The sequence below is a fragment of the Simochromis diagramma genome, unplaced genomic scaffold (assembly GCF_900408965.1).
Source record: "Simochromis diagramma unplaced genomic scaffold, fSimDia1.1 OVJJ01000302.1, whole genome shotgun sequence".
NCBI lineage: Eukaryota > Metazoa > Chordata > Actinopteri > Cichliformes > Cichlidae > Simochromis > Simochromis diagramma.
This window is the reverse complement of record NW_024386792.1, coordinates 14,873,736-14,891,895: the sequence shown is the minus strand read 5'-3', so window position 1 is coordinate 14,891,895 and position 18,160 is coordinate 14,873,736. Positions and strand designations below refer to the sequence as shown.

The 18,160-nt window shown below is 41.3% G+C and overlaps 1 protein-coding gene across 1 annotated transcript; it reads left to right on the top strand.

Annotated features, from left to right (window-relative positions):
* Positions 1-996: 996 nt before the first annotated feature.
* evpla (envoplakin a) lies at positions 997-17,766 on the top strand. Its single transcript, XM_040024752.1, has 22 exons — positions 997-1,191; positions 5,684-5,783; positions 5,874-6,028; positions 6,215-6,338; positions 6,995-7,126; positions 7,260-7,301; positions 7,611-7,772; positions 7,929-8,036; positions 8,128-8,223; positions 8,344-8,454; positions 10,606-10,752; positions 10,866-11,020; positions 11,115-11,212; positions 11,328-11,500; positions 11,752-11,927; positions 12,079-12,217; positions 12,306-12,499; positions 12,840-12,990; positions 13,192-13,275; positions 13,590-13,697; positions 13,782-13,874; positions 13,994-17,766. Exons 1-22 carry the CDS (start codon positions 1,121-1,123, stop codon positions 17,381-17,383), a joined length of 6,009 nt encoding a protein of 2,002 aa, XP_039880686.1. The 5' UTR covers positions 997-1,120; the 3' UTR covers positions 17,384-17,766.
* The last annotated feature ends 394 nt before the right edge of the window (positions 17,767-18,160 follow it).

The following is an 18,160-nucleotide window of genomic DNA, read 5'->3' as shown; positions in this document are numbered from 1 at the left end:
CCTAGGACAGACCAGATCAGACACTTTAGGGCTGTTTGATCCAATATTAACAATCATTCAGAATCACATGTGTAAAATATGGATACATCAGTGCTTTTTCAAATGGCCAGCAAGGGACAACTCCTCTGGTGGAAAAAAGAAATCAACTTATATAGAAACCTTTTAAAAGGGCAGTTCAGCTTCTCTTACAAACGGCTCAGTATCTTGGTCTCTATTTTCAAGGGTTTTGAGGTGTGCAGTTCGTTGATTTTTCAGATTATTCAGATCATACCCTTCAGTTTCACAGCACTAAGGTGACAGTGGCACAAATCCTGAACTTGAGACTTCACACAAGGACTTTACGGTGATGTCGCAGTGGTCACTTCAATCTTTTATCTACAGTTTATGCAAACAAGACTGTAAGGCCCAATTTCTGTGCTGCTACCTTTAAAACCAGACTGGTATTATTCTGGTATATTATTGGTATTATTCACTGAAGTCTTGAAAGGCCAGAATTATTATTTATTTTTTGGGGTAAACGTGAAATCGAGTTGCCTAATATTATGTATCCTCTTATACGAATAACCTTGAGAGAAACCTTGTGACAAAACTCACCTATCCCTTTAAGGAATCAGATTTGCAGTTCAATACCATTTTGGGTTTGTAGCACTGGATCATTTTTCAGCTCTATAATTATCCCAAGGGATACAATCTTCACAATGCGTGTGACACACAGAGCCGAGTGAACAGTGCAGGAATGGAGCGTTTCCCTCTGGCTTTCTGAATTATGCATTCCTGCTTTGTTGGTAATTAAAAGACCTGTGCGAGTTTGGAGAGTGTGTCAGGGGCCCAATGAAAAGGAAGGGCTGGCCTGAAGAAGGGAAGAAGAGAGGGAGAGTGCAGAGAACAGGTCGGTCCAGTCGTCCTCTGCAAGGTGGATGTTTGGGCGTTGACACACCTGTTAACCTGTTTGGGAGGAGCCACTGGCATTAAACACCGTGGTGACATGAGTGTGTGTGTGTTTGTATACTTCAGTGTGTTTGACAAGAACCAGAGAGAGCAGGAGTCAGAGACGAAGAAGGAGTGAGACAGAGACAGAGTGAGAGTTTTTACTCAGGATCTCTGCTTGACATCCGCCAAGATGTTTAAGAAAAAGGAGAGCTCCAAGGACACTAAGAATGGTACACTCAAGGTCTCGGGGAAGATCAGCAAGTGAGTTATTCACTGTGGATTTTATGAATGCGTGTATGAGTGTGGTGACACTGTATCTCTGTCATGTTCCTCCTGTTCCTGTTCTTCTAAAGCCAAGAACTGTGTCATGTTTCCTGTGTGTTCTTGCTGCCCTCTTTCTCTGTGTGTGTCTGTGTTGTGGTTTATTATATTACAAGTTTAAAGGAGGGTTTAATGCATGTTTGCCTAGGGAATTCCTTCACAGCTTTCAAGTGCTGAGTTATGTGAGAGTTAATCTTTTGGAAAAAGCAAAAGCTAAATACAAGCCAGGGGTCAAGTTTACTTTGTAAACACGATGTGCAACGGTGTCCTGCAAGAGGACGAGTGAAATGAGGGAATTACGACTAAAAGTGAAATTGAAAGATGTTGTCATCCTGATTATCAGGCAGAAATTTACCCTAAACCTAATTTATTGGTGTTAGACCCTTGACAGGTGTCAGATCATTTGTATTAGTAATTTTATTGTACTGGAGAAAAAAAATCATTCACAGAGAAACTTTCTGTCTGTGCAAAATGATTATTGGAGAGCTTTTGTTGCTTGAAGATGCAGGGAGTCCTATCAGGCTAGGCAGCTGTTCAGATCAGATATGGAAATATGACAGTCAGGTGGCACAGGTTCCAAACATTTACATAAAGCTGACAGCAACCTGCTTTAGAGGATTGCGAATAAAAATGAATTCCATTTGATGCATAATGTGGGTGAGGCCATTTTCATGTGCTAAATATAAAGAGAAGGCTCATGAAGAGCCACTGAATCTAACTCATGGCAAATCTGCTAAAAGTCTCCGGATCACAGATCAGAACGCCATTTAAGTCGCTGCATTCAAAGCGGCGAAGTGGGATGATCACCTTTTTAAGTAATGGATAGTATTGAGGACGGGTTTTTTTCAGGTTTCCTCAGGATCAGTTTCTATTCATAGAAAGAGCCCCACATTCAGCTGCAAAGCCGACCACTTCACCTTTTTGTTCCTGGGAGTAACAAAAGACCGCTGACGTGATCTCACCGTCAGGTGGTGTCCAGCTTGTGCCTTCACCTTGGCTCGGCTTCAGACATATTTTCTCTCTGCTGAGGCGTGATGAGGGCAGGGTTGTCCGTTTTGCTCAGCTGGTTTCTGCCTCTCATGTGGGCGTTGGTTTTTAACTGTACATTACAGAGTGACGCACAGGAAGTGCTGTTCGTTTCATTCAGTCATTTCTATTGTCTGATAATTGTTTATTTATTAGTTTAAGAGAATTTGTGAATCGCAATCAAAGATGATTCCTGGGTGACAATTGTGTTTGTTGGAAATGACACGGACAGCTGGAGAGCTGCGATGTATGGATTTGTGCATTAGACATGGCACTGGGACGTTTTTAAATGTTTTTAAAATAAAGGTACAAATAAAGGTAAAAGTGGCAGCTAATGCTCGGGTCAGGCTGAGTCTCCAAGAAGTCGAAAAGCCCAAAGACGTCATGGAAAAATTTGTATTTGTGTGTGTTGAGTCTGGGCGGCTCTCAGACATTCATCTTGTTCTGCTGGTGCCTTTGGTTACATCACAGATTAGAGAGCTGGTTACGCAGGGATTTAATAATGACTCTGATGACTGTAAAGCACAGATTCATTTCAGCATTCAACATCCATTTCTTTGCTCCAGTGGTCATGTTGTAAAATAACAATTCTTGAACCTAATTTTACTATGAAATCAGACTTTTTTTTTTACAATATGAGTTTAGCTTGAAGGGGAAATGAGGGTGTTTGTGCAGAAGATGTGAGATCTTACTATCATCTAAAAAATGCAGGCAAGCCCTTCTAAATTATGCAGATAATCCAGTTTAAACTGGTTTTCTGTAGCAGTCATTCATTTAATAATTTTCTAAAAACCACCAACTGTTTTGAAGAGCAGTTTAACGATTTCTTTAACCATTTTTTAAAAATTGGCTAAAAGCTCAGCATGGCCACACAAGCAGCCCGCACAAATACTTGATTCATGCTGAGGAAAGCATAAAGTTCCCCCAAAACACCTTATGAGAAACTCAAAGTATCACCTTACAAGACACTCCTGGAAAACCCTGCACAGCCACTCCTGCACAGGAATATCACACTCCTGCTTGATTAAAAAAAAAAAAAAAAAAAGCACACATTTGATGCAGATACTGTATGTGTCTACATCAATGTATGGGTGTGACCAGTAATTCTTATCTGCTATTAATAAAAGAATAAAGTGAATAAACCAAAGGTGACAGCTTTAAATAAAAGAGATCAGAAATCAGACCTTTATTCATTTCAGTCCCTACACAGTTCACCTTTATCAAGACAAACTCAGAACTAAATATCCGACATGTAGGAAAGTAAAAAAGTAAAATATAAAGATCTGTAAATTACAGAAGAAAAACTAGAGATTAAAGCCACTTTTAAAATTTACCTTTAAAAATCCAAATTGAGTGCAATTATTTGAAACATGGCGCCATGCGTAGTATAGCGTGTGTTTGGTATGTTTGGCTCATGCTCCTCTGTCTGATGATCACAGACTCTTTTTTTTCATGTATTTATTTGATCATTTATTTTTTTAGAGCAAAGAGGATAAATCTCTCCCACAGCCCACTGCACCTACTGTTTCTATAAACAATGGTAACTAAACAGGTTTTTCTTTGACTGCAAAGGTGGGAATGCATACCTGTCCCTCCTGCTGAGTGAGCAGGAACAGGGCAGTCGTTGTGACAGCAGCTGCAGAACCAGATTCTTTGATTTAGTTTTGCACATAAGTGTAATTTCAGCATCACCTTTCTCAGACTGAATCCTCGGCCCACTGGTCATTTCCTCTATAAGCAGTTTTCAAAAGCGCTGACTCTCTTTTAAAAAAGCAGTTTAAAATCGTTTTATTTTCTTGATTTCATTTATTCTTTGTCTTGTTCTGTAGCTTGTTTTTATTACGTTTTTCACATTTAAATCTATTTTACTCTATTTTATGTGCAACACTTTGTGACTACTTATCTGTTAAAAGGGCTTCATAAGGAAACTTACACTGGTTAATATAACCATGTTATTCTTTATAATAACATGGTTATTACCGGTGGGCAGATAGTGATTTTTCGTTTTTATGTTTGTTTCTGTAACGGTATAAACAATGAAAGGTGGTGGATTGTCCAATGGTTGTGATCGACTCTGGGCTGGACCAATTACAATACATCCATGTTGAGGTGAAAAGCAACCGATTTGTCCCATACTTCAGCTAGAATGAAAAAAAGACACAAAGCTGGAGTTATTCTGTGTATTTGTGTGTTTATTCTGCCTGTTCTTCTCTCATCCCTCATCGTCATAGAAATCATACATATATACCAACAAGACTGTGCATCACTGTCACAACAGCGTTTGTTTTCATTCAAAGGTTTTATGGCTTTTCCTATAATACCTGGTGGGCCGGTCTCTAGTCAAAATACCTGGGCTGATTTTTTGTCCCAGTCCAGCCCAGTCTGACAGCTTTTCATATCTCTTTTCTTAATGTTGACACTGACAGATACACCAAAAATTGTGCTGCTAAGATTTTTTCATCTGTATTTTTTGAACTGTAGCTCTACTTTAGCAGCATTTTTTAAACTTCAGAGACTGCTGTGCAATGTATCGCACATTTCATTACTAACAAAAGCAAAAGTGTAATATGTTGAAAGTTGCCATATTTAGAATTTGTGTGTGTGTGTGTGTGTGTGTGTGTGTGTGTGTGTGTGTGTGTGTGTGTGTGTGTGTGCGCGTGTGTGTGTGTGTGGAGGTGGTATACAGTTTTATACAGCTGTGTAAAATACATAAATCTCAGTTAATGATGCAAAACCTGGATTTTAAAAAGTCTATTTTTAACACACACACACACATTGAGGAGCTGTGTGTTCTGAACCAATTATACACAAACATATCTCCAAAACCCAGTTTGCAGTTTGCAAAAACTTTGATTTAATCTAATTTAACTTTAACTGAGCTCTATCCCATGATTTATTCAGGCAGTAGATACAAAGCCTCTTAAATAAAACAAATACAATATTTGTCTCCAATCCCAAAGACTTCACCTTCATGGGTGTAGCTAATCTCTCAATGGAATGTCTTCCTCCTCCTCATTTTGACAATCTTAGTCATTGCTTTACTTTACTCTGAGCAGCGACACAATCAACACAAACACTGACAGAGGGAGTGACAGTCAAAGTTCAAGAATGGGTAGAATTTAAGGAACGTTTTGGGTGTGGTGCGAAGGGTGGAAAAATCCTACTCCATCCTAAAAGATCTGGAAACTGTGCAGTTTGTGCAAAATAAAAAACACTGTCTTAATAAGTCTTAAATAAGTCTTTGTTGGTAGTGAGAGTGCTCATAAAAATGCACACCATAAGGTTTGACTGCAATCAAGCTGTTAATTATTCAAAACTTCTGCGTGGGAGTACTCGTATACTTACCAATTCTGTATCATCCCTGAACTGTTGCTGTTCAACCTCTGACCTTTGTTGTCTGCTGCAGGTCACAGGCCACCGACTTGGCCTTGCTGATCACCCAGATGCAAAAAGATGCAGACTTGGTGGAGAAAAACGTGCTCAGGGCTGAGGAGCTGCTTGCTGTGGTAAGAACAAAACAAAACCTCTAATTTTATGAACGATTACCTTCATTGCTTTGTAAAAACGTCACCTTATCTGTTGTCTGCCTTTGCCAGGATTTTGAAAATGACAAGAAAGAGCTGCCGTACCAGCATCAGAAGGAGATCTCAGATGAGCTGGGTGAAGCTGAGGGCCTGCTGAAGAAGCTCTTCATAGATGTTGACAAAGCCAAGAACCTAAAACATCCACAAGCCACAGACATAGAGAGCGAGTGAGTTCATGCAGAATAAATACAACACAGAAGATTTGCAGTATACCTGGTCCCTCCTCTGAGAACATACTGAGGATTTTAAAACATTTTAGCTGTTTAATATCATTAACTTTGAACTCATTGGAGCTCCACATTAACCACAGTTGTTTGTTTCTTTGTGTCTTTTCTGCCCTTTGATGACCCCAGTGTCCTTCATCTTCATGAGCGCTGGCTGAAGGACTGTACCGTCTACAGAGACATCTACGAGCAGATTGATGATGTGTCGCGGATGCCCTTAATTGACTGGGGGCCTGTTTTAAGTGAGAAGCAAGTAAGTACTGTTACACTGTCTGAACATCCACGTCAGTCTTTCATACTCTATTAAATATTAATGCTCTTATTGTCAACAAAAAGGACAAAAAACTGTTTTAAAACTGCTGCCACCAACAAGTATTTTCCTCTGTAGTCAGACGCTCTGTAACAAAAACTGTTCAAACTTTGAGTCGCACTGTTGCTTATTTGAGTATCGTAGAGAAATCAGACTCCTTTGACATGATGTCAGCAATCTGTAATTTCTATGTAATTCTATCTATAGTTCCCTTTTTAGCTAGCACTAGCCTGGCCACCCTTGCTGTTCTCCCTGCAAGCCACTTTGCAAACCCCCTCGACATCAAGTGTTTTGAAAAAAATCAAACTGAATATTTGCAGTCTTTTAAAAAGATTTAAGTCTCCATTAGGAACTACAGGGTGGGGAAAATGGCAGTCACCCTTTCACAGGATTGCTTAATAATAAATAACATTAACTGTATCCTTTAATCCTAATGTAATCTAAATGCACTTGTTTCTTCGTTTTGCACCTGTCTGTACTGTAATAAATCTCCCAAGCAGAGCTGACTGATTTACCGGCCTCACCCTGTCAGACCTGTCCTTTGATATCTCATCACTACATTTCCATGAACTGCTTTCTTCTGGTGTCTGTGCTTTCAGAAACTGGTGGATGTGGAGCAGTTTGGCCCTAGTATGGCTGATCTGGAGAAGCAGATTGCTGCTCACAACATCGTACACAAAGAGATTGAAGCCTACAACACACAGCTCTGCCTCGCTTCTGCTGGCAGCAAGGTCTGCATGCATGATTACACAAGAACACATGCTTGCATGATGTGTTTTACTTAAGACTGATTGCAGCTTGTGTCCTTTATTAAGCAAAAAGCATTTCAAACAGCCGCTCACATACGCTGTCTTGTGTTTTAAGGAGAAATACGACGCTCTGAAAAAACAGTACAACAACTTATTGGTGAGTTGCTTCAGTCACTTAATGTTCAAAGATAAACACAAGTCTTATTTCACTTTTGGTTTTGGCAGGTAAAAAGCTGTGAGGCAATTTTTCTATTTTTTGTTTTTTTCTTTGTTGGAGAAAAAATGAAAAATGTAAATTTCAGCTTAAAATCCCCCCCCCCCCCCCAAAAAAAGTAAAAAAATTAAAAGAAATTAAAAAAATCAAAATAAATAAAGAAATAAATAATAATTAATACATGAATAAATGAATAAAAAATTATTTTAGGGGTACTCATTTGTCTTTCCATTTTAATTTATTTCTCCTAAGGACAACTCCAAGTGGCGCCGTCACTACCTTAATAGCCTGTACGAGTACATGCAGGGCTGCAACAAGGAGCTGAACTTCCTGGCAGAAGAGCAGAATAAGATCAAAAAGCAAGACTGGAGTGACCACATGTTGGACCCGCCTGACGTTCTGAGGCAGTATGAGGTTAGGATTCATGCGTTTTTAAGTCAGATGAAAAATAGAATTGAAAGGCTCACCAATCACGAGGTGTGGCCTGTCCAGTGTGACAGAAGTTGTTTTGGTTCTGTACCTGGATGAATTCACACATAAATTTGTCAATTTTGATTTGATCTCATTTAGAATTTCAAGAACAACAGTCTGCTGTCCCACGAGGCCGAGGTGAACAAACTCCAGGACGAAGGCGAGAGACTTGTTGAAATGAAGCACCCCGCAAGCGACACAATACAGGTACTTGAAAAGCCCATTAACAACATCAGCTTCACTCTTTCATCCTGAATGCTGTTTAAAGGTATGTCAACTCCCTTCATTATATTTCCAGGCTCAAAGAGATGATGTACGAAATGAGTGGCAGAAATTCCTCAATCTCTGCATCTGTCAAGAGACGCACCTGGACAGCGTGGAGGATTTCAAAAGGGTGAGACAGAGTTCATCGGAATGCAGTGCTCAGTTTGCAACCTGTTCTGTCATCACCATTTGCAGATTTTATGCATAAACTCAAAACAAAACAAAAAGTGTGCTTTGTTCTGTTTTTCAGTACGAATATGACAGCGAGCAGCTGTCAGAGTCACTGACCAAGCTCAACAGCACCCTGGACCCCAAGACTCTCAGCAAGAAGAGCAAAACTGAGAAACTGCTGCAGCTTGAGGTACGTCCAGCCACCAGTACTGCAACTCAGCACACATAAGAAATTCAGCTTGCACCCCTCTTTCAAGCTAGCAGTGAGGATTTTAAAAAAGTGAATGAGAAGGAGATTTGGATAGAAAATGAGGCACTGGGGCGGGCAAAGTCCAAAAGTAAAACAGGGAAAGTCTCCAAAAGTTGATTCTGTTCAGTGGAAGCCTAAAAAGGGAAATTATAAAGTCTTTGAGTTATATTTATTGAATAATTCTCAATGTTTATTTATTTATTCATATGTAATGGAATACAGTAATTTGCACCAGAGGTACACTTCAACTGTGAGAGACAGAATGTGAAAAAAAAATCCATGAATCCACATGGTAGGATTTGTAAAGAATTTATTCGTAAATCAGGGTGGAAAATAAGTATTTGGTCAATAACAAAAATACAACTCAATACTTTGTAACATAACCTTTGTTGGCAATAACAGAGGTCAAACGTTTACTATAGGTCTTTACCAGGTTTGCACACACAGTAGCTGGTATTTTGGCCCATTCCTCCATGCAGATCTTCTCGAGAGCAGTGATGTTTTGGGGCTGTCGCCGAGCAACACGGACTTTCAACTCCCGCCACAGATTTTCTATGGGGTTGAGGTCTGGAGACTGGCTAGGCCACTCCAGGACTTTGAAATGCTTCTTACGGAGCCACTCCTTTGTTGCCCAGGCGGTGTGTTTTGGATCATTGTCATGTTGGAAGACCCAGCCGCGTTTCATCTTCAAAGTTCTCACTGATGGAAGGAGGTTTTGGCTCAAAATCTCACGATACATGGCCCCATTCATTCTGTCCTTAACACGGATCAGTCGTCCTGTCCCCTTGGCAGAAAAACAGCCCCATAGCATGATGTTTCCACCCCCATGCTTCACAGTAGGTATGGTGTTCTTGGGATGCAACTCAGTATTCGTCTTCCTCCAAACACGACGAGTTGAGTTTATACCAAAAAGTTCTACTTTGGTTTCATCTGACCACATGACATTCTCCCAATCCTCTGCTGTATCATCCATGTGCTCTCTGGCAAACTTCAGACGGGCCTGGACATGCACTGGCTTCAGCAGCGGAACACGTCTGGCACTGCGGGATTTGATTCCCTGCCGTTGTAGTGTGTTACTGATGGTGACCTTTGTTACTTTGGTCCCAGCTCTCTGCAGGTCATTCACCAGGTCCCCCCGTGTGGTTCTGGGATCTTTGCTCACCGTTCTCATGATCATTTTGACCCCACGGGATGATATCTGGCGTGGAGCCCCAAATCGAGGGAGATTATCAGTGGTCTTGTATGTCTTCCATTTTCTGATGATTGCTCCCACAGTTGATTTTTTCACACCAAGCTGCTTGCCTATTGTAGATTCACTCTTCCCAGTCTGGTGCAGGTCTACAATACTTTTCATGGTGTCCTTCGAAAGCTCTTTGGTCTTGGCCATGGCGGAGTTTGGAGTCTGACTGTTTGAGGCTGTGGACAGGTGTCTTTTATACAGATGATGAGTTCAAACAGGTGCCATTCATACAGGTAACGAGTGGGGGACAGAAAAGCTTCTTACAGAAGACGTTACAGGTCTGTGAGAGCCAGAGATTTTCCTTGTTTGAGGTGACCAAATACTTATTTTCCACCCTAATTTACGAATAAATTCTTTACAAATCCTACCATGTGGATTCATGGATTTTTCTTTCACATTCTGTCTCTCACAGTTGAAGTGTACCTCTGGTGCAAATTACTGACCTCTGTCATCATTTTAAGTGGGGGAACTTGCACAATCGGTGGCTGACTAAATACTTTTTTGCCCCACTGTATATGAGAAAATACGAGGTGTAAACACAGCAGACTGAAGGAAAACTGTTAATTTGCTGGGCAGGTCACATGAAACTTTACAGTCCTGCCAATATACACCAGAACTAACAAAAACAAATACATAAAATGAGTTAAAGGTGCTCACACACCTGGTTTGCCACCACCCACTGATTGAGATGTGTTATAGAGCAGTCTTTCATTGCCACGGTACTGAAATCAGGAAGAAACAGAGGTTCATTTTGTGGGATATTACACTAAGTTTGTTAAACCCAGCAGAAAAATTATGTGAAAAGATATGTTTGGAATCTTTTTTTAATCTTTGTGTGTTTTTCCTACCAGGCGGAGGAGAAAGATGTGCAGAAATGTGAACAGCTGCTGGCCGACCTGAGGAAACGCAGCACCACCATCGCTCCACTGAAACTGCGACGTACGACCCCCAGCAGAGCCATCACTGTGGAGTCCCTGTGCGACTGGGAAACAGGCACGGTGGGGAACAATTTTTGTCTAAATGTAAAACTCTAACTGCATGTGGCTGCAGTAAAAAACAACAACAACTTTGAAAAGTGACTTGTCTGACTGAATCAATCGTTATTTTTTAGGATTCTCTGCAAAGAGGAGACAAGTTCACCTTAAAATCAAACTCAGACGTTGCGAACTGGAATGTCATTTCCACTGATGGAAAAACTAAAAAATTCCCAGGAGTTTGCTTCCAGATCCCACCACCTGACTCAGAGGCCATTGATAAAGTGGACCTGTAAGTGCTGACAAGCTTTATTATTAAACAGCTCAAATGGCACATCCGACGTCTGCCCTTTCTTTGACTCCGCCCCTTTCTTTTTGTTCATTAGTTTGGGCCAGGAGCTTGCAGACATCAAGAAGAGAAGAGCCGCTCTGGCCGACTCCCTGAAGAATAACAAATCAGAAATCTCCAGGGCCCAGCAGTTAGGTTGTTGTCAATTAATTAAATGCATAAGTGTCCTCATTATATGCAATCACTTCATCTTTAAACCACAACTAAAGTGAGATCAATCATTTAAAAAGCTCTCCTTTTCCTCCTTCAGCCCCAGTGTCTTCTGCCCCCATGGACCCCAAAGTAGCAGCCCTCTCTCAGCAGCTGGACAAGCTGGACAATGACCTGGCCAAAGCTGAGGAGAGCATGCTGAGCCGTCTGCGAGCCCCGCTGAGCCGCAGTGATCCCGCTGGTGATCTGGCCAAAAGGATGAAGGAGCAGGAGGTGAGAAAAAACACAAACTAACATCAGCACCAGCTAAATATCATTCACCACGTGACACCAAGAAACTAAAACAAACCATATAAAAGCCATTATTTTGCTGTTATTATCCTCGTATGTGTGTGTATGCATTCATACCCTATACAGCATAAAGGGATTCTTCACTCCTGCAGACTGTCAGCATGAAATGATTATGCTGTGAATTATACTTATATCTGATGTTTAATGGAGGGTTGTATGGATGCTCTTTACAGCAAACTGCTCAGACACTACAGGCTCTACAGCAGCAGCAACAGGCTGCACAGGCTGGCATGCAGCCCCTGCTGGCTAAAGATCCCAACGGGACCTCTTCGGGACTGCCGCTCAAACTCGGTGCTGCCAGCAACAAGTCTGACAACCTTGCTGCACTTGCTGACCTTTACAATAAGAAGTAAGAGCTTGTTTTATGGCGGGGTTTGATTTTGGAACAACATTTTTAAAAACTTAAATCAGTCTTTGTTAAGTTGTGTTACTTGAGTAGATGATCTAGATAACAGATAACCTTAGTATATTTAGTAGTTTATTTATCTTCTTTTCTGCAGAGCAAATGCCTCACTTAACCTGGAGAAACAGATCAAGAAGGCGGATGGTCTCGTCTCCGGCTTTGAGAAAAGGCTGAGTGAAGATGGTCCGATCCCTAATGGCCCAAAAGCAATTGAAACCCGTGCTGAAGAAATTCAAGTAAGGAAGTCTTGACCATACAAATTTGAATTATCTTGCATATCTCTAATGTTCACTTTGAATTGAACATCTCCTTTGTGGTGTTTAGAGCCAGCAAAAGTCTGTGGCAGCTGCTCAGAATGACATGAAGAAGCTCAGCAAGGATCTGGAGACCACAGAGCAGCTGTGCAGCTCTCTGCAGCAGGGCTACCAGGAGTACTGCCCGGACATCCAGCGCCAGAAAACAGAGGTCAAGCAGCTACAAGCACGTTATAACAACGTTGCCAACCAGCTGAAGGAGAGGTGAGAGTCAGACTGTGAACACATCATCTCAGTCCCTTCAGCTTTATTAGAAAGACAGACTACAGTGGTTTTCCCTCATCAGCCTTTTAAATCACTTAAATCAAGCAACAAGGAAGTGAGAAGTACCTTTACGATTAGATCGGGCATTTGCAACCTGCAATGGGGTTAATCTGTACTTCATCTATAAATCTATATACATCTATATATAATCTATAAAAATGTGCTACTACACTACTAAAAGGTAAAACAGGTTTCATTACATAAGGCGTTTCTGTTGTCATAATGTACCTAATACACCAATACCTCATAATGTGCCTAATACCTCTCATATTCCTCTCAGAGAAAGTACCTTACTCGAAACTGCAGGAAAGAACCAGGAGTTCCAGAGCACATGTAAATCCCTGAACTCATTCTTGGACAACCTGCCAACAAACAAGATAAGCCCCAATGACGATCTGTCTCAGATTGCTGCTAAGAAGAGCTCTCAAGAGGTGAGACTGTCTTCTGATTATTTACCTTTAAGTATCACATAAAGAATAAAATAACAAACTGGCTACCCACTCCACACATAATGTCTTTTTGATTTATGGATGTATAAACATTATTCTCAATATGAACCTGTAGAAATTCACTATGATTATGACAGGACAGTAACTTTAGGTGATTAATATTTCTATACCTACTCATTGCAGAGGGTGATGGACGACCTGACACGGAAGGAAGCTGACATGGAAAAGGTGACAAGCCTCTCTCAAGACCTGCAGGATCTCCTCAATGTAAGACTCCTAACTTATAATAAATAATATAATACAATAATTTATGGAACCATGGTGTAGCGGTACAACCCTGGGAGGAAATGCTAATCCTGGGGCTAATGGGACTTCCCTCAGGAAGGGCATCCAGTGTAAAGACAAATGTGTTGAAAGTTAAAAAAGCATAGAATGCATAAATGCATTTTAGGCAACACAGAAAGTAAATTAATACATTTTAATTTTAACATTAGCAGACATGGCTCGTACTTAAAGATTTTGAAATAGGCAACAAATGACATGAAACAATTCAAAGATTTTAAATCTTCACGTCTCTGCAGGAGTACGAGACCAACGTTGACACGTACAACAGTACGCTTGAGGACGCCGGCGCCACCGTTCCGAAGAAACCACGTATGCCCACACTGTCTGAGGCTATTCAGAAAGAGGTAATGTCTGTGTGTTTTTCAACATGATACACACTTCTCACATTTATTTATAGATCGAGGTGACATGAGGTTTGCTTATTACAGGAAAAGAGTCTGGTGAACCGCTACGCTGAAACAAAAGCTGAAAACACCCAGCGCCAAAAACAGATGGGCCTGGCTAAGAATCTCATATCACGAGTAAGAAAACAGTGAATGAATTTATTATCTTTTGTATGCATTTAGATTATGCTTTCCATAAAACTAAAGCTACATTGCAAATAATATTACTTTGAATAAATTTGCTTTTCCTGCTGCAGAATGAAGGGACAGTTCAAGCAGTGGCACAGCAGCAAGTGCGGTCTGAAAGGAGTGCTTTTGAGTTAGATGGTCTGGTAAAAGAGCTGGAGGAGGAGAAGGAGAGGAGGACTCATGCTGAGACAAACCTGAGAACTTTCAAAGACAGGTTTTTGTCTTTGAAGAGTCGCCGTGGAGTTGAACGTGTCGAGGAGAAAGAAGTACTAAAGTACTACCGTGACCCAAAAGTGGAAAGTGATCTGAGGACTCTGCAGCAGACGCTACATGAGGAAATCATGAAGCGCACCACCATACAAACTGAGGTTGAGGTTACAAACAAAAAAGTCACCACCCTGGCAGAAACCGTAAAGAGCGCTCCACCAAAACTGGTGACTAGAGAGGTGACAGAGTTTGAGAAAGATCCCCAGCTGGATACAGAGGCTGCTAAGCTGAGAGATCAAATAACGAAGATGAGAGAAGAAATTCGGATGAGGGATGGGGAGCATATTCAGATGAAGACAGAAGTAACAATTCTCCAGCAGAAGAGGCCAACAATCAAAGAGAGGGTGGTTAAGAAGGAAGTGGTTAAAGTGGAGAAAGACCCAGAGATGCTGAGAGCAGTGCGAACATTTGAGACAGAAATTTCTGACGAGAGCAAAAGGACCAAGCTCCTCCATGATGACATCTTCCAAACAAGGAGTCAGATAAATGCACTAGAGAGGCTGATTCCTAACATTGAGCCTAAGATAATCACTAAAGAAGTCAAAAAGATTGAACAAGACCAAGACCTAATCAACGAATCCCAGAATATTCGAACAAGCCTGGAGGACGAGAGAATTGAAAACAACTCTCTGGTCAATGAATTGACGGTGCTCCACAACCGTTACAGAGAAGTTTACGAATGGAAACCCAGAGTTGAGGTGAAGGAAATTGTTAACGAGATCTACAGGATAGACCCAAACACAGAGGTGGAGATAATGCGGCTCCGCAAAGAGATACAAGACTGCAGCAAGCAGCGCTCTGACCTTGAAAGAAGGCTCACCAAGGTGACAACTGAACTCAACATCATTCAGTCAGAGAAGCCAAGAATTGAAACAAAAGAAGTTTTCCAAGAGGTGGTTAAAGAGGAAAGAAGCCCCGAAAATGAGAGAGAAATTCAGAGGCTAAATGACCAGGTGCATAATTTACACAGCAATTACGACTCCTCCCAAGACCAGCTGAGAATGCTCCGGCAAGAGAGAGATGAGTGGAAGGCTGAAAAGTCAAAGGTAGAGACCCAACTTGTCACCAGAGAAGTTATTAAGTATGAGCCCGATCCACTCCAAGAGAAAGAGTTTGACCGCTTGAGAAATAATGTGCGGGAAGAGACACAGATTCGGCGCACCATTGAAGAGATGGTGTTTGACCTGAAAAATAAATACATCCAGTTGGAGAGACAGAAACCAGAAGAGAAGGTGGTTCTCCAAGAGGTTGTTCGTTTGCAGAAAGACCCAAGGCAAATGGTCGAGCACGAAAGGCTTAGCAGGAACCTGGATGAAGAAGTAACGAACCGGCGTCAGTTTGAACTGGAGCTACAACAGTTAAGAACAAAGGTGGAAGAGAAAGAGAGGATCCTCAGAGAGAGTGTTGAACGCCAAAAGAGGATTCAAGCTGAGTCTGAAGTTAGAGAGATTAAACTGCGTATCTCACAGCTGGAAAATGCCCCACCACCTGTTGAGGAAAACATAGTTGTCGAGGAGGTGCTCAAGGTGGAGAGAGACCCGAAACTGGAGAGGCTGACAAGCAGTCTGCGGTCAGACATGGACAAGGAAACCAGTGATATTCTGAGACTGCAGAGAGAAATCCATAACATCAACATAAAGCTTGAAATCTTGCAGAAAGAGAAGTCCAGTGAGAGGACAGTCTACAAAGAGGTTGTCCGTGTTGAAAAAGACCAGGCAGTTGAGGCTGAGAGGGATCGCCTGAGAGAACAGGTGTCTCAAAGTAAATTTGCCAGACAAGACCTCGAGGATGAACTTAGACGTTTCAATGACAAAATCCATTTCCTAATGAACAGCAAATCTACTACTTCAAGAGAGGAGACAACCCTGATTATGAACCGAGATGCCTTACAGAGAGAGAAGGAAGACCTCACTCGTGAACTTAGATCCCTTGATGGCAAGAGGCACGATATCAGCCTGTCCTTCCAGCAGCAGAGCCGACTGATGAGTGAAAGAACGCAGATGAGCAGACAGAGAAGCATTAAGATGGAGTCTGATGTCATGCGTTTGGAGAGGGACATCTTGGACGAAAAAGACAAGATCCATCAGCGAGATAGCATCATCCGTGAGCTTATACAGAACCTACAGAGAGAGGAGAGTGCAGAAACAAGAACCAAAGAGACCAATGTCTCTACAAAGATCACAATTTTGGACCCAGTTACTGGCAAAGACATGTCTCCTTATGATGCCTACCTTCAGGGCTTGATTGATCGTCCGCAGTACATTCACCTGCAAGAGCTTGAGTGTGACTGGGAGGAGATCACTTCATTGGGACCTGATGGGGAGATATCTGTACTCCAGGATCGCAAGAGTGGAAAGCAGTACTCCATCAAAGATGCGCTGAAGGAAGGAAGATTGACAGAATATGATCTGCAACAGTACAAACAAGGAAAAATTCCCATCTCAGAATTTGCCCTGCTAGTCGCTGGTGACAACAAGAAGCAGTCCCAGTTCAATTCAATCACCCCAAAATCCACCACTTCACTCAATTCACCACCTATTAACCCATCTGCTGCCAAAGAAACCTACCCAGTTGCTGGAATAATAGATACAGACACTGACACCTGCTATACAATACGCAATGCCACCGTGAGTAAGCTAATTGATTCCACAACTGCCCAAAGACTTCTGGAGGCTCAGGCATCAACAGGAGGAATCATTGACATCAGCAATAAAGGGAGATACACGGTTCACAAGGCAGCAAACAGAGCCCTCATCGAGGATAGTCAAATCCAGAGACTGCTCAATGCACAGAAGGCTTTCAGTGGAGTTGAAGACCCTGTGACCAAAGAGTGTTTGTCTGTGGGAAAGGCTGTTCAGAAAGGCTGGATGCCGAAGGACACTGCCATTCGCTTCATGGAGGCTCAGCACCTGACCGGAGGGCTGGTCGATCCAGATACTGGTCACAGAGTTAGCATCTTGGATGCCGTTGGGTCCAGAATGATTGACAACACAATAATGAGAGACCTGGAAACTGAGTCCGCCTACATCAAAGATATTATAGACCCAATCACAAAGGAGAAAATCAACTACAAGCAAGCTCTGAATCGCTGCAGGAAAGACCCAAATACAGGCTTACCAATGCTGCCTGCCTCTTCCAAAGGGTCTGGTTATAGTCCAGTGTACAATTCGACTAGATATGCAAGATTTTAGATAAGTTTACTTTTTGGAGACATCTTTTCTATATGAAATCCATACATTACTTACAATGGACATTTTGACTCAGGAAAAGTCTTCTACTGCAAAGCTTTCTCTCTAGCCAAAATAACTGCTGCTGAGTTTTTTTGTTTACTAAAAATGTTTGATGTGGGCAGATTTTTCTTTTTTGGTTTAATTTAAAAACAGTATAAATGAAGTTTATCTTTAATATTAATGTGTTATTAGGGATACTGGGACATGGTGCAATGGTATTTGCCAAGATTAATTGATTCTGTATTACTCATGGGTTTTCTTCAAAACTGTTCATTGAATTTTATCTTGTTTGATACCTTATAAAGAAACAAATATCAATAAAATAAATTATAATGGTTAAAGTGTATGGACTCTCATTTTCAATGCTGTGCAGTCTCTAAAGTAAAAAAAATGCTATGAAAAAGTATTTACTTCATCTTGATTTCTTAGTTTTTTTGTATATGTCAAACTTAAATGTTTCAGATCATCAAACATCTTTTAATATTAGAAAAATATAATATAATAGTGTAATAGAGGTCATGCCAAAGTATCTCAACAAGATTAAATACAAGACTTTGACTTGGGCAGTCCAAAACCTTCTTTTTTATTTGCTTATTGAGATATTCAGAGGTAGACTTGCTGATGTGCTCTTAGTCGTTGTCCAAGTGAACTTGGGCTTCAGTGAATGAACTGATCGTCCATGTCCTGAAACAGCAGGGGAGCCCCAGACCATCACACTACCACCACCATGTTTGACTG

Excerpts from the sequence above, each read along its gene's own strand:
- evpla (XM_040024752.1), top strand. The coding sequence starts at position 1,121 with ATGTTTAAGAAAAAGGAGAGCTCCAAGGACACTAAGAATGGTACACTC. Across the intron at positions 7,773-7,928 it reads ACGTTCTGAGGCAGTATGAG|AATTTCAAGAACAACAGTCT; the intron begins GTTAGGATTCAT and ends GATCTCATTTAG. Across the intron at positions 13,698-13,781 it reads CTGAGGCTATTCAGAAAGAG|GAAAAGAGTCTGGTGAACCG; the intron begins GTAATGTCTGTG and ends TGCTTATTACAG.